Source organism: Pagrus major, chromosome 1 (assembly GCF_040436345.1).
Source record: "Pagrus major chromosome 1, Pma_NU_1.0".
Taxonomy (NCBI): domain Eukaryota; kingdom Metazoa; phylum Chordata; class Actinopteri; order Spariformes; family Sparidae; genus Pagrus; species Pagrus major.
In genome coordinates, this window is record NC_133215.1 from 611,047 (window position 1) to 626,449 (window position 15,403).

The 15,403-nt window shown below is 46.6% G+C and overlaps 1 protein-coding gene across 3 annotated transcripts in view; it reads right to left on the reverse strand.

Moving 5' to 3' along the window:
• Window positions 1-60: 60 nt before the first annotated feature.
• The window catches only part of LOC141013425 (CSC1-like protein 2), a 26,790-nt gene continuing 11,447 nt past the window's right edge, over window positions 61-15,403 (reverse strand). For 2 of the 3 annotated variants that reach the window (XM_073487189.1, XM_073487326.1), the window contains 19 exons: window positions 15,357-15,394; window positions 14,498-14,640; window positions 11,880-11,931; window positions 9,545-9,653; window positions 9,167-9,237; window positions 8,574-8,654; window positions 8,321-8,444; window positions 7,962-8,095; window positions 7,391-7,528; window positions 7,143-7,296; window positions 6,945-7,051; window positions 5,831-5,917; window positions 5,671-5,736; window positions 5,390-5,552; window positions 4,883-4,988; window positions 4,515-4,682; window positions 4,116-4,231; window positions 3,951-4,034; window positions 61-3,862 (listed from right to left, as the gene is read on the reverse strand). In XM_073487189.1, coding sequence (XP_073343290.1) covers window positions 3,647-3,862; window positions 3,951-4,034; window positions 4,116-4,231; window positions 4,515-4,682; window positions 4,883-4,988; window positions 5,390-5,552; window positions 5,671-5,736; window positions 5,831-5,917; window positions 6,945-7,051; window positions 7,143-7,296; window positions 7,391-7,528; window positions 7,962-8,095; window positions 8,321-8,444; window positions 8,574-8,654; window positions 9,167-9,237; window positions 9,545-9,653; window positions 11,880-11,931; window positions 14,498-14,640; window positions 15,357-15,394 — 2,157 coding nt within the window. In that variant the 3' untranslated portion in view covers window positions 61-3,646. The remainder of the gene's footprint in view (window positions 3,863-3,950; window positions 4,035-4,115; window positions 4,232-4,514; window positions 4,683-4,882; window positions 4,989-5,389; window positions 5,553-5,670; window positions 5,737-5,830; window positions 5,918-6,944; window positions 7,052-7,142; window positions 7,297-7,390; window positions 7,529-7,961; window positions 8,096-8,320; window positions 8,445-8,573; window positions 8,655-9,166; window positions 9,238-9,544; window positions 9,654-11,879; window positions 11,932-14,497; window positions 14,641-15,356; window positions 15,395-15,403) is intronic. The other variant, XM_073487263.1, reaches the window with a different exon arrangement.

The window sequence follows — 15,403 nt, forward strand, 5'->3', positions numbered from 1 at the left end:
AAACACTGTGGAGCTGCTCCTGTATATCAGCAGCTCACAGAACTGAACCAGAACCAGAACTGCAGTTGTCAATATGAGCAGATTTATTGTGATGTTCATCTTGTTTACGAGCTGTTCTGAGCCCAGTCGGCTCCATGTTGGTGCTGGTTCTGGTGTTGATGAGTCGATGTAGTTCACTGAGCGCTTTAACACAAAACTACATGAGGTTTGACTTTAACACAACAAACTGACAAACATCATGTGTGAGATTGATCATCTGACTCTTCATCACTACAGACAAAGTTCTGATCAATAAGGTCCATGAGGAACAGGAAGGGGCGGGGCTTCAGCGGTGTGGTAACCAGAGGGGCGGGGCTTCAGCGGTGTGTAAGAGGTGGAGATAACGAGCACTCATCGCTCCTCTGATCGGCCTCTGAGGGTTTGAGAGCTGCTGACCTGAACCTCCGGTCACATATTCAGACTTCACATCCAGATCCTGAGAGCTCTCCTTCAGTTTCATCGTTCGTGTGCGTACAATCACGGCCGGAGCGTCGACGGCCGACAGCCGGCGCTCCGCTGGAGGTGAAGAGGAAACATCACGCGGACACAGACGCTGCAGGTTCTCCAGCGTGCAGCCACCAACACTGACGTCCTGGTGGCTGCAGCTTTCATAGTCCAGCCCTGTGCACGTGCACACACACACACACACACACACACACACACACACACACACACACACACACAGACAAACGAACAAACAAACAAACAAACAAACAAACAAACAAACACACACACACACTCTGCAGAACATGATCAAAATGAAAATGAGCAACTGAAGCTGATGTAAACATTATGTCAGGAGACACCTGAAATGTTTCAGACTTTGTGGTTAAACGGTTTAAAGCGTTCCCGTCACGCCCTGATGACGCTGCACGATGAAGAAACCAGCGACCAGCAGGAGAATGAGTGGAGGAAGCTCGTCCAATCAGCAGGCCCCGGCTGGTGCACATCATCAGACACCACGAGGATCATGGGAAAGTGACGCGAGCCGCTGCTGAAGCCTCATCTGGAGTTTGAGGAGATTATCAACTGGTTTAAGACTTAATTTCCCTAAACATCCGTCTCAAGGTGACAACAGATTATAATCTGTGAAGAACAGGTCCACGACACCTTTAGCCTAGCTTAGCACAAACACTGGAAGCAGGGGGAAACCGCTAGCCTAGCTCCACCTGAAGAAAAAAGCTAACCACTAGCATGCTAAATCCTCTCTGTGTCCTTAGCATGAAGCTCCATAAGAAAAGAGACGTCTTTAAAACTGCAGACACGCTCAGTTTGACTCTTTATGAAGAGATTTTAATATCTGACATCATCATGTAACATCTACTGCACATGCTCAGAGGGTCGCAGAAGCAGGAAGTAAAGCTCTAGTTGGAGAACACATCCGTGGTATCCTGGTGTTGAGTTCTGATGACGGCTCATGTTCACGTGAATTCATTTCACTGACGACATTTAAATAAACTGATGTCGCTTTTAAAACTGCTTGTTATCCAGCAATGTAAGCTATCATGTGTGTAACAAGCAATTAATCCACGAGTCAACTTAGCTGTGTTAGCTAGCTAGAAGCTAACTGGACCTAAAAGCTAATATTTGGGTCTTAAACTCAAACTTTCTAATCGTTACCTTCAGAGACGAAGACAGAAGTTAACCACAAAATACAACGAGTCAGTCAGACGGATATGTCTTCTCTCTTCTGAAGAAGCTAAGCTAACAGTGTCGCTCTGCTTCCAACAGAAAACAGCCCAATAAAGTAAAATGTCCCATTTGTCCAACAGACCGTCGTCCTGAAAACAGACGGCCATTGTCCGACAACACACTCTCTGGTATAACTAACCTAAACAGCAGGAGGCAGAAAGTGCGTCTGGAGCGACCGGCTCCCGGAAATGACCATTTTCTTTTTTTGATTTTGAGAAGCACAACAAGTCGTCTCTGAACAGTAAAGTCCTGGATATTAGCCAGTTAGCTTCAGTATAGGATGGACTGGTGACGCAGAAGCTAACCCTAACCTAACCAGGAAGCTGATACTTTGATCTTAATCTTAAACTTTAAAAGATGCAACATGTAAATGAACCTCAAGATGTTTGTTTGCTCTGTTGATGGAGCTAAAGCTAGCAGGCTAAGCTAGCTGAACATCCCTGGACCCAGCTCTGTAGTGGACCAATGAAGTGAAACCAGCTGGACTAAATATAATGTGAACATTTAAGCTTCATGTGCGGCGCCAACGCCGTAAAAACTGAGCGAGCTGATGTTTTTCTGACGTTTTCAAAATGAAGAAAACTTTGAGCCGATTCTACAGAAGCCTGACGACCGCTGGAGCTCATTGGCCAGATGTTTTTGGTTACCTAGTGATGTTGTTGAACACGTTATGATGCAGATTGGTGTACAATAAGCTACTGGACACACACACACACACACACACACACACACACACACACACACACACACACACACACACACACACACACACACACACACAGGAAACATTTTCCCTTGAGGGTCCCGACAGCTTCAGGCGTGGAGGGTAGACCGTCCGGACGAAAAGCGCTGCTCTTCTGCGTCTACCCGAGCTCAAACTACACGACTGCTGCTGCTGGAAGAGCCGGAGCGTCTTCACAAAGTTCTCCTCACGAATGAAAAGAGTTTTGATTGCTGAACCTACACAGACACAAAACATCCCGTTCCCTTTGTCAGGTATTCATGATTTAAGGTAGTTCAGGTGAAATCAAAGAACCAGAAAAGAAAGCAGTCTCGTGTGGAGTCCAGTGGTTGACCAGTGAGGCTCGTCTGGCAGGTGGGAGGATGTGCTGCTGAGATCAGGGTGGGAAACTGGCGAGCTCATTGGTCACTGCAGAGCTGCGGTGGATGACATCGTCCGGAGGTGGCGACATCAAAAAACCAGACAGCACTTTTAAACGACATGCAGCGAAAGCTTGGCAGGTCAAGAAAACCAAAAACTTCCAGGTGATGTGTTGAAAATGTCCACGAGCAGTTTCCACAGAGAGAAAGAAAGAGGACAGCGAACAGAAGGGCGACTGCGATGCGTCTGCGTAAGCGAGGCTTCTACCATTAACAGAGCTGGCGGCTGGCGACTTATTTAGCACTCCGATGTCGGAGGACAGCGGCAACGGCTGGCGTTCGTCTGGAGGAGTGCACCTGGCCGACGAAAAAAGACAGCATCAGCATCAGCTTTGACCCCTCGACAGGTCGAGTACCGGCGACCCGCGGTGGGATCGGGAGTCAAGACACGTGTGCGAACGAACGAAATCCTGCCCAGGCACGAATTTTAAACCCCGCCCCCACCCCGAGAAAAAACAAAACAAAAAAACAAAAAGAGAACTTTTGGCTTTGTGGTTATGTACAGTGGCTTCCTGTGGAGACAGTTTGATGTCCAGTTTCCACAGACGTGCAGGACTGGATGTTGGCGACCCGGCGCCGGCGTCAAAGGTCAGGGTCAAGTCTTCGAGCTGGGAGGGGGTGGAGCTAACCGTGTCAGTATCTGTACGTGTGTTCGTATGTGTTGTGATTCTCCAGTCAGCTTTATTTTGTAACTGTTGAGTGTGGGTATGGACCCTCAACTAGCTCCGCCCCCTGCCTCGAGCTCCACCCCCAGCTACTGGTGGACCTCGTTGGCGATCAGACTGTCCTCCCCTGACTGAAAATCCGCCTCATTGATGCTGTTCCCTCCGTTCATCATTTCCTCGTCCTGGGACGACCCTCGGTCCTCCTCGCCACTGCCACCGCCAGGCTCGTCCGAGTTTGGGTCCTGGAGCACCTGGGCGATGTACATCTGCTGCTGCTGCTGCTGCTGCTGCTGCTGTTGCTGCTGCTGGACACAGAACCACAACAAACATGTGAGCCAACGCTTCACAGCTAATTCATTTAACAAACAGAGTTCTTGAATTAGAGCCAGTCACCTGAGATTTGGTGGTGGGGGAGGACGAAGGACGAGATGGACGTCCGTTCTCGACGGCGTCCACGTCGTTCTCCTTGGTGTCGATCTGAGACAGAGACAGGGAGTCAGACGCAGTTCTGATCACCAACATCAACGTTCCACAGAGCTTTTGATCTTTTTGCGGTACCTTGTAGTTGTGAGCGCTGAGGTACTTGAAGTGTCCGAAGCAGACGTGAGACAGACAGACCACGATGGTGACGATCAGAACCACCAGAGTGAACATGGAGGTTGGCGTCTCAAAGCCTGACAACACATTAGCGGTTAGCATTAGTTAGCATTCAACAACAACAACAACAACGACATGTCAGAGCCATAGAGTCACTCAAACGTAGAGTTTTGGACTGAACCAGACGTGTCTCAGCGGACCTTTAATAATGGTATTGATCCAGTAGAACAGAATTGATCGGAGTCGTCTATAAAGACTTGACATTGATCTGATCAGTCTCACAGACTTGGACGTGTCTCGACGCACTCGATAAAGACTCAAGTAGAAGAGGTGGTATGTCCAGCAGGGGGCGGGGCTTACCTGTGCGTACAGTGGAGAAGAAGAGCAGCCAGAAGAGGCAGAGGATGGGAGCTGCCACCACCTGGGTGACGGCTCCCGAGTGGATCTTCTTGTCCAGTTTGGAGGGCAGGTAGGCGTAGTACATGTTGTACCGGTCCACCAGGTGTTTCAGCAGCATGTACATCAGACCTGCAGGGGGACAGGTGAGTCAGGGAGTCACACAGACGGCTGAACGGATCTGATATCCTCCTGGTTTTGCACCAGATTGATGCATTTTACTGTAAAATGTACAAAACTCTCTTTTGGGGGACCCAGGACCCCCTGGAGGTTCCGAGGTCCCCCACCATCATCTCATGAAAACTGAGGGGAGTTGTGTGGTTGAGACTGACCGAAGGGGACGATGATGGGACAGGTGATACTGTAGGCCATCACCACCGTGAAGACATTCATCATCCAGGCATACGCGGCCCCGAACTGAAACTCATAGGCCTGGTGCTGCAGGGACATGAGACAATATGTTAAACAGGACACAACCACAGGGGACAACTTTGCTATTTTTAGATCCACGTTGTCCACAAGACAATAATGGATGCCAAAAGGTGTTCACCAGGGACAGTGTCAACCATTTTGTCCAGCAGGACCCACAGTCGAGTCTCTTTGATTTTTGATTATAACAAAGAGATCTCAGTCAGTGTCCATCGTCTCAGTCAGTGTCGGTCAGCATCCATCGTCTCAGTCAGTGCCCGTCGTCTCGGTCAGCATCCGGCATCTTGGTTAGTGTCCATCGTCTCAGTCAGCGTCGGTCAGCGTCCATCGTCAAAGTCAGCGTCCATCGTCTCAGTCAGTGTCCGTCATCTCAGTCAGCGTCCGTCCTCTCTGTCAGCGTCCGTCCTCACCCTCTTGACGTTGCGGCGGTCGGCAGCAGAGCGAGCCAGGCACAGCCGGATCATGTACATGAGCAGACCGGGGATCCTCAGCAGGTCCATGGCGTTCCCGATGAACGCAGAGGCGATGACGTAGTTGACAAAGAATGCTCCGTTATCTGGCAGGAAGACGCACCTGAAGAGGACACAACAGAGGACACAGGGACTTAAAGTATGTGTATTTGAACTTGATTATTTCAAATGAAAGCTTGATTTGTATTTTACATGATCGAAATCATTTGGTGACGACTTACTCAAATCTGACTTTGGCATCAGCCAGGAACTTCTTATCAAAGAGCCAACGGAAGAAAACATCCAGACTGGAGAACCAGAGAGAGACGGGTGTGTTACTGAGGACAGCAGAGGTCAAAGGTCAATCAGGGACGGATTCTTAAAGCAAACAGTTCTGATTACCTGCTGAGTCCGAGAGATGGCAGCAGCAGAACCATGAAGATCAGGAAGGTGTAACATTTATGCATCGTCGTCCTGTTTTCTCCAGACCTGCAGACACAAAGTTAAATCAGATACGGGTCAGATTCAGCCCACACCGACTGGACCTGGACTTGTTTACGTTCAGGACTTGTATGGGTTGACAAACTTGGACTACAGTATTCAAATAAAAACACCTGTGTGCTTGTATCAGTACTGCAGTACTGATACTGAAGTTAGGGATGTCCCGATCAGGTTTTTTTTCCCCGATTCCGATCCAAGTCATTTAATATTTAGTATCTGCCGATACCGAGTCCGGATCCGATACTGAGCCCGAACTTATATTTTCCTAGATAATACAGCTGCATTAAGAAAAAACCACCTGCATCCAAGCTGTTCTTAATACGTTATGATTCTGTTGAAACAAAGTAAATACTTTCATTTGGCTCTTTCTTATTCTGCTTATCCTGTTACAGCATTTGTTTATTTATTGTTTTGTAACAAAAACAACCAAGTAAACAAAGTGAGTAACTGAACCCTGACCTCCACCACGGAGGTGGGCTGGTGACCCAGAGCGATGAGTTCAGTGACCTTCTCTGTAATATTTGTGTCCATGTTTCTGTCTCCAGGACATTTCTCTTCCTTTAGAAAGTATCCGAGTGTTTGTTGCTTTGTGTCTTTGCCTGTATTACTTGAGTGAACTCGTTTTCCTCTGAGCGTTTGTTTTTATGACGTATCAAACTTGTAGTATTAACTGCAGCTCTTTTGTTACCAGCTCGTGAAACGGTCGTATTTCAGATGTTACATGTTGTTGGACTGCTTTCACTTTCTAAGTTAAAACATTTCCACGCTGCAGACATTTTATCCACGGGGTTGCCAGAGTAACGTTACGTTACATCTGCGTTCTGCCACAAATTGTGCTCTGTTTACGACAGCTGACGTACAAATCATCGGGCTTGGGTCCACGTTCAAAATTGCCGATCCCGATCATTGAAACAATGCCCATATCGGCCCCGATCCCGATCCCGAAGATCGGTTCAGGACATCCCTTACTGAAGTACCGATGAAGAGGAGGGTGAGGAGTGGACAGCGGTGCTACCTGGTCCAATGAGCCTCGAAGAAGGCCGAGTAGTAGACGATGGTGGGCAGCAGAGCAGAGAAGGCCCAGAGCAGCAGAGTGGGGAAGAACTGGGTGACGATCGGGTTCTGTTGAAAGAACCGACACACACACAGACACTCAGCAGAGAGTCAGAGCACAACCATCAGCCTACTGAGCGGCTCCATCTGGATTTCTTACATTGAGATACTCGACGGGCTTGGTGACGTTGAACTTGTCCATGGTGGAGATGATGATGGCGGGCGTGGTGAGGAAGAAGAGCAGGATGAAGAGGATGCAGTTGATGATGAAGCAGCGGATCCACCAGCAGATCCCGCCCAGCGACAGGTGTTCCCTGCAGGAGGAAACCACACACATGAGCAGAGGGTGATGGGTGCATTGGGTTGAGGTTCGGTGTGGTGTTAGGCGGGTGGAGCTTGTGGACGTACCAGCGGACGTTCTGCGGGTCGGGCGCGTACGAAACACTCCAGCTGTGAACGTGAAGAGCCTCGCTGAACTGAGAGGACTGTGGCTCCTGACGACACCGACAGCCCTGAACCTGACAAGCGTTGAAGTCCTTCAAAATACTGTGAAAACAGAAGGGGGTGGAGTCAGCGAGAGGAGGCGGGGCCAGAGGGAAGAGGAGGAGTCAGAGCAGGGTACGTGAAACAAACACAAATGAACCAATTATTGTTTGACTGGTGGTGGGAGGAGTGAACAACGGGGGCGGGGCCAGATAAAGGGCGGGGTCAGATAATGGGTGGGGTCAGATAATGGGTGGGGTCAGATAAAGGGTGGGGTCAGATAAAGGGCGGGGTCAGATAAAGGGTGGGGTCAGATAAAGGGCGGGGTCAGATAAAGGATGGGGTCAGATAAAGGATGGGGTCAGATAATGGGCGGGTTCAGATAATGGGTGGGGTCAGATAAAGGGTGGGGTCAGATAAAGGGCGGGGTCAGATAAAGGGTGGGGTCAGATAATGGGTGGGGTCAGGTAAAGGGTGGGGTCAGGTGGTGGCTCACATGGCAGTCATGGCCTCATTCTGGAAGGTGACAAAGGCCATGCCCAGCGGTTTAGTGTGGACCTTCTCCTTCTCCTTCCTGTACTCCTCCTTCAGCTTGGCCTCCCTCTTGGTGTAGTAGCTGACTGCCTCCTCCTGCAGGACAGACGTATGCTGCTAAATCACTGCTAACAAGCTAACGCTCTAACCCCGACCCAACACATCCAGTCAGGCCATGTATTAACATAAATTGCTCATCGTGCGCCGGTCAAGAAGTAACATGAGAAAATAACCAATCAGAGCAGAGTATGTAAATCACATGATGCTTGTATGAAGCTACATTGTGTGTGAACAGAGTGTTAGCGTTAGCGTCAACGTCACCTCTTCGCAGCCGGTGATGGCGCAGCAGCAGAGGTGTCCACAGGGTTTGGGGTTGATCATGGTGGGAACGTGTTCCTTCGCCATCAGGTCGGTGAAGAACTTCTTACTGCGCTCCGTCTTCTTCCTGACGGACACAAACACAGAGCAGGTGTGGTTGTTCAAATGTGGAGAAGAAACACATTCTCTTAAAAACACCCACAGAGCCGATGCGTATCCCAGCATGCACTGGGCCCCGGCTGTCCGTCTGGCTCACCTCTCGGCGTTCAGAGACATCAGTTTGGCCACGTTGTAGCAGATTCGAGCCTCGAGCACGGTGCAGTTCTCGTACGCCTGCCTGAAGAATAAACAGACAAAGAAACCTGATTCCTCCACAACCCTCATGATACTGTAAATAACTGACCTGCCTAACTCTGAAATATCTGCATAATATCTAAAGCCATTTTATTTCATAACGTGAAGCATCAGGTCGTCAGATTGGTTCTGATGTTGAACCCGTCATTAAGATTAAGATTAAGATTAAGATTAACTTTATTGTCCCACAATGTGGGAAATTTGTTCTGGGCCATTCGCCCCTGCTGCAGCCGTAAGTAACACAGAACATGCAATTACACGCAATCACATACAATAGATATGCACATCTGTATCATACAAAGTGCCGGAGAGTAGGACGGCCTTATAAACAAGTGAAGTGAAGAAGAAGAAGTGTGTCCTGATTGTGCACATGTTGCAGGCAGCAGTGTGAAGTACAGACACACAAAATCATTCTGAAACACACTGTGAGTAAGAATGTCCTCAGACATCTGCTCAGTTTAATGTGAAGAAGAAGAAGAAGAGCAGTGAACTTACTCAAAGTGCTGTTTGATCTGAGTCTCCTCGGCGTATTTAGAGATGCCGTTAATGAATAAAGTGCGCTTCACCTGCAAGACACAAAACTGGGATCAAAACACAAACCACAGGTTTATGGTTTAAGTCCACAAAGTGTCTCATTTCTATGACAACGATATGTCAGCCGTCTCTCTGTGATGGACTGAGGTTTACTATCAGGTTATTTTATCTGACATCAGGACATCAGAGGAGGATGTGGGTGATGACATCATCCACAGGAGACAAAGATACGGTGAATAATAGATGGAGAAAAGACGCTGGGCCTCGTCTCCGGGCGGCCGCCTGCCGCAGACGCAGAAACAAACTCTGTGGAAGAAGGATACAAGGTGTTTCTCCTACCAGGTCGTCCTCCTTGTAGTGCATCTTGGACGTGTGTCTCCTCATGCTGTAGACGGTCAGGAGCAGATACATGAAGGCAAACGACGTGTGCAGCCACAGCAGGTTCGTCCTGAACAGAGAACATCTCATTTAGTTTTGATTCACTGTAACTTCCAGTCTTTGTGCTAAGCTAGGCTAACCATATCCCAGACACACACAGGTGGAGCTGATCTGAAACATGTGGAGAAGGTTCAGTGAAGCACACGTGTTTTTAAAAACAAGTTCAAAACAATACAAGATGTTTGTGTTTGTAATACGTGAGAAATATTATATATATATAGATATGTATATATAGATATGTACACATACATACAGTGGTGGCCAAAATTATGAGAACACCAGGCATATTTAAGAGGTTTCAGTTGTTTTCGTTGAATTGGCCATTAAAATACCCATAAAACGAATGAAATATCTACAAAGTCATCATTATGCTCTATAAACCATAGAATAGTGCCATCATAAGGTGATTTAGGTCATTTTCCTTACAAAAAACAAACTAGGCCTATTTCACTGTCAATGTCACACAATCATGTTCCTCCACAGAAGAAGCCAAATTACTTGTGTAATCATTGTTAGGTATGATTGTGGTTAAATTGATGGTGATTGCAAGAGTCTTAGGACACAGCTGTGTGAACGTACAAGGCCTATCCTGCTCATTAAGTGATTGGTAACATCAGGGTTTTGTCACTGAGGCCACACCACCAACTGGTATAAATTCAAAGCCTCTAGAAGTAGTCTTGAAGCACACGTTGCTCTATGAACATGGCTAAGGTGAAGAAGGAGCTAACGAGTGAGCAACGGGTTCGAATAAAGGCCCTTTTTGATGCTGGCTGGAGTTACTGCCGCATAGCCAAGGACTTGAGATGCAGTCCAAGCACTGTAAAGTACACTTTAGACCGTCATGATGCCACCGATTCACACCAGAACCGAAAGGGGAGGGTAGAAAAAAATAACTTTAAGACAGACAAGTGAAGCATCTCAAAATTCTCAGTCTTAAGGACCAAAGAAAGACCTCACAAGAACTGCTTGACGAGATCAACACCACAATGACTAATGGTGCAACAGTGTCTTCAAGAACTGTGCGTCGAAAACTGGGAGTCGTCTTAATAGGCCTGGATTTATTTTCCAAGAGGACAAAGACCCAAAACTTTCTTCTAACTGTTGCCAGAACTACCTGCGACAGAAGGAATCTGCTGGAACACTGAAAATGATGGACCGGCCCCCTCAAAGTCCGGACCTCAACCCCATTGAGCAAATTTGGGGCGAGTTGGAAAATAAACTGGACAGATCTATTGTACATTCAAAGGAAAGCCTTTGGCTGGAGTTGCAGAAGGCACAGGATAACATTAGTGTTGAAGTTCTCAGGAAACATATTGACACTTTTCCAAAGAGATGTGCTGCTGTAACTGCTGCAAAAGGTGGACATACCAAATATTAAAGTTAAAGTGGATAAAAACAGGAGGACTCACTCCATCTGATATTTGTTGTGCTCAGAGCAACAATCTGCATGTTTCATGAACATTATGAAGTGAAATCATGTGTTGGAGGCAAAAAAAGGTCAATATTTTAAGATCTGTCAGGTGTTCTAATAATTTTGTCCACCACTGTATACATACATACATACATACATACATACATACACACACACACACACATATACACATATACATATATATACACATATATATACACACATATATATATATATACACACATATATATATATATATATATATATATATATATATATATGGAAAGTGGTTCACTTGAGTTTTAACTGCTAGCCTCCAAACGTAACCCGAACCCCCGACCCGCCAGAACAGCAGCCCGTCTTTGTTCCAGGACCTTTTGATTTATAAATGAGCTTTATTTCTTGGACATGATGGCAGCGAGTGTCCTGCTGGCCTCATACAGTTCAACCTGCCGTGTTTCAGAGCAGGAGACTCAACACGACTTTAAAAAGAACCGGATGAAAACTGTTCATGTGGGTCAGACAGACCAAGTTCTGATCGTCTGATCTGCTTCACACTGTTTCTGTTCAATGTGGATGATGTGAAAAGTAAAGGTGACTGTCTTTTATTGAGCCTGATGAGATTAAACAGATATGCTCGCTGGGATTTTGATTGTTTGCAGTGAACCACAGGGTTGATGGTTCTATTCCCGGCCCGCCTGCCTTCACATCCTAACTCTGCCATCAGTGTGTGAGCAGGTCAGCGGGCAGCAGGCTGTAGTTTCTATGTTTAAGGTGAAAATGAGTCTCCTGAACAGATGATGATCACAGTGCTGGTGGACTCACCCAGACTTCAGGTTGGCTATGGTGGTGCGTCCGAAGCTGTAGGCGTTGTTTTCTGGAACAGAAAAGATTCGATCATCAGCAAACAAGAGTCCAGTCTGCTGCTCAAAGAGCCAGCGAGCTGACGAGCAGCGTTCAGCAGCAGCTCACTGATCATGTTGCCGTTGCTTCACAAATCAGCTGTGTGGCTCAGAACACTGAATTTTAAACTTTGATACAACATTAATGTTAAACAACAAGACTTAGTGTTTTCTGATACCAGTGTCAAACAGTCTGGTACTGGTGACGTCACTGAACATGTAACATCCCACTGAGCAGAAACATCCACAAGACGTCAGTTCAACATCTCTGACGATGAAAAGACGTCCAGAGGAGCCAGAATGAACGTTTCTGGATGCTTTTCTTCGTCCACGTGACGTCCTCACAGGGCTGAAAACTAAAGTTTCTATAATGTAATGTTAGACGTCTTTACAACTTCAGTTGTAAAGACTTCAGTTGTTCAAAATTAAAGTTTTCATGACGCCAAATTTAACTTCATGCAGCAAAAACCACAGCGAGGATTCAAACCCTGAACTTCGACCTCAGGAGCTGCACGAGGCGTGAACTTTACCTGGAGAGCCACTCATCAGATCTATTAAATATCATGTTGTGGTATCAGACCTTCGAACATCAACGCACCTGATGAAGGTTTGATGACCAAAACATGATATTTAATAAATCTCCTGGTGAAATCACATCTAAAAACTTTAACTGTGGACGTCGTTGAGTTGACGTCTTGTGGATGTTTCTGCGCAGTCGGATCGATCACGTCTCTTGAGTTTGGTTTAGATCTGATTTTCTTTTTAAAGCTTCAGTACTTTTGTCACCATCGACTGCAGATATCGTATCATTTTAAACTCGTGGCATCAAAAAAGCATCCAAGTGTGGATACTGTGAACAAGCCGACGCTACAGACTGACACCAGTCACAACACTGAAACATCTACTACACAACACCTCTTTAGTACAAGCTGCACCATGAAGGTGATCATCACATATTATAATATATGGGTCAGAACTTTTCACTGTTCATGTCCTTCTTCTCCTTCTTCTTCTTCTTCTTCTACCTCCTCTTCTTCTCCTTCTTCCTCTTCTTCTCCATCTTCTTCTTCTTCTCCTCCATCTTCTTCTCCATCTTCTTCTTCTTCTTCTTCTTCTTCTTCTTCTTCTCCATCTTCTTCTTCTTCTCCTTCTCCTTCTTCACCATAAAAAGATTGCACTCTTTAAATATAACCGGTTACGTTGTAATAATCTGTTTGCTGATGTCAGAAATGATTTCAGAAACATCTGACTGTGAAATAATTCATGTGCATTGATCTGAGGAACGAGATGACATCATCAAGTCTGCCACCAACCAAATGACCTGAAACCGGCTCAGCAGGAATCAGACGACGACGACAGAAACAAAAAACTGAATGTGACAATCATAAATGTCTTCACGTTTAAAGAGATATTAAAGTAAAACACGCTGGTACCGAACGACACGAACATTAGAAGAAGTGCGTCTCTTGATCTTTTAGTATGTTTTGTTCTTCACAGACGCGTCCTGATTTTTGAGGCTTCCTGCGTCGGGATGAAACAGACGGTCCACTGTGACGACTCTACACTTCTTCCACCGCTGCTGCACAATAAACTGATCAGAATCCAGGATGAGCTAAAACCGTCTATACATCTACCATCAGACAGCAAACACAGACCTACAGACGTCCTACAGACGTCCTACAGCTCCGCTCCCACTGCTGTTACCTTCTTTAGAAGGAGGTCCGGGCGCTCCGGGGATTCGGAAAGCGTCTTTACTGATAATTCTGACTAAATTCAACCAGACACAAGGTGAGAACACTGTGAGAACGCTGCTGTAGTTCAGCACAGTGTGAACAACATTACACATGTACAGGACTCAACGCTGCAGCAGCACGTCCAACACTTCACCTGTCGCTAGTGTTTGAATCATAGCAACCAGCTGCCACTCAGGACTTACACAAGTCTGAGAAGGAAATCTGAACAAACACACAACCATTAGCATTAGCATTAGCATTAGCTAACTGATAACCAGGACAAGGAAGGAAATTGGTGAAATTTAACTAAAGGTATGATTAACAATGAGTTTTCAGTTATTTCATTCATAACCTTGGTATTAACAATGTTGGAAAGTCAACAGAATTCACTAGCATTCAAGCTACAGTAGCTAGCTACAGGCTAGTACAGCTAGCTTCAATTTTGGAGGGAAACTTCGACAGATCTCGTGCTTTTTCTTCTGTTAATTTTATTTTTAGCATTAATGGTTTGACTAAAAGAAGAACATGAGTTGGATATTTGTTTGTAGTTTGTTTGTTTGCTGCTCAGTTTCACTCTGATCTGTGTTAGCTGTAACTAGCTTGTAGCTTGTAGCTTGTAGCAGCAGAAACTTTAATGTTTCGTGGTTCAAACGCACCAATCAGAGTCTCAGAGTGAATCTGAAGGGCTGAATTAACTTCTGTGTTTATGATACATTTATCTTGATGCACTGGACAGTTTCAGTATTCACTTATTGACAGGAGTTTATCTACAGACGTGCACGCTGTGGCAGAGACGCCGTTTTCTCACCCAGCAGGTCTCCGGAGAAGTTGACGGGCAGGACGATGCCGACAGAGAGGACGCCGACGACGACCAGCAGGCCGATGATGTGACGCTGGAAGGACAGATAGTGGACGGCGTCCTCACCACACTTCTCCCTGATCTCTTCATCCCTGCAGGAGGAGGAGGAGGACGGGTCAGTCAGAGTTCTGATTGGACCAAACACTCAGGATAAAAACACACATGGACATTTCACTTATAGTCCAACTACACCTGAACACAACACAGCGGTCCACCCCTCGTGTTCTGAGCCCCGTGTCTATGTTTAAATACACATTCTGTCCATCAACAGACTGTCAGTGACGTTGAACACGTGGTGGTCCGGTCCACGGGTGAGTGTGGTGTTAATGTGGCCCGTTTCCCTGACGATGACGCTGTCGTCACGGTGACGTTGGCTGTAGTGTTGGTGCATTAACGTTAGTGTGGCTGTCGGATCACGTCTGAGTCAGAGACACATGTGGGCAGATTCGAGCAAACCGTCACCGTCACACGACAGCTGAGTGTTTGTAGTAAAGACTCTGCGACGAGCTGTTTGTCTCCACAGATGCATCTACACTGCTGTCCACACACACACACACACACACACACACACACACGCACACACGCACACACACACACACGCACACGCTAATATATTGACAATATCCCAAATCGTTATCAGCAAACTATCTTCTGGTACCACAGGTCCCACCGCAGCCCGTCTCTGGTCAGTTACACTGTTTTCCTGCCGCATTGTCATTAATAATTAAACACTAAAGACCTCGGACCCGTGAAGACCGGTTCTGTTGTTCTGATGCAAAGTGCCTCAATTAAGATCCAACATACTCACTTTATTCTGAAGATGGCCGTCAACCACGAGCAGAAGCCCTGAAGTGA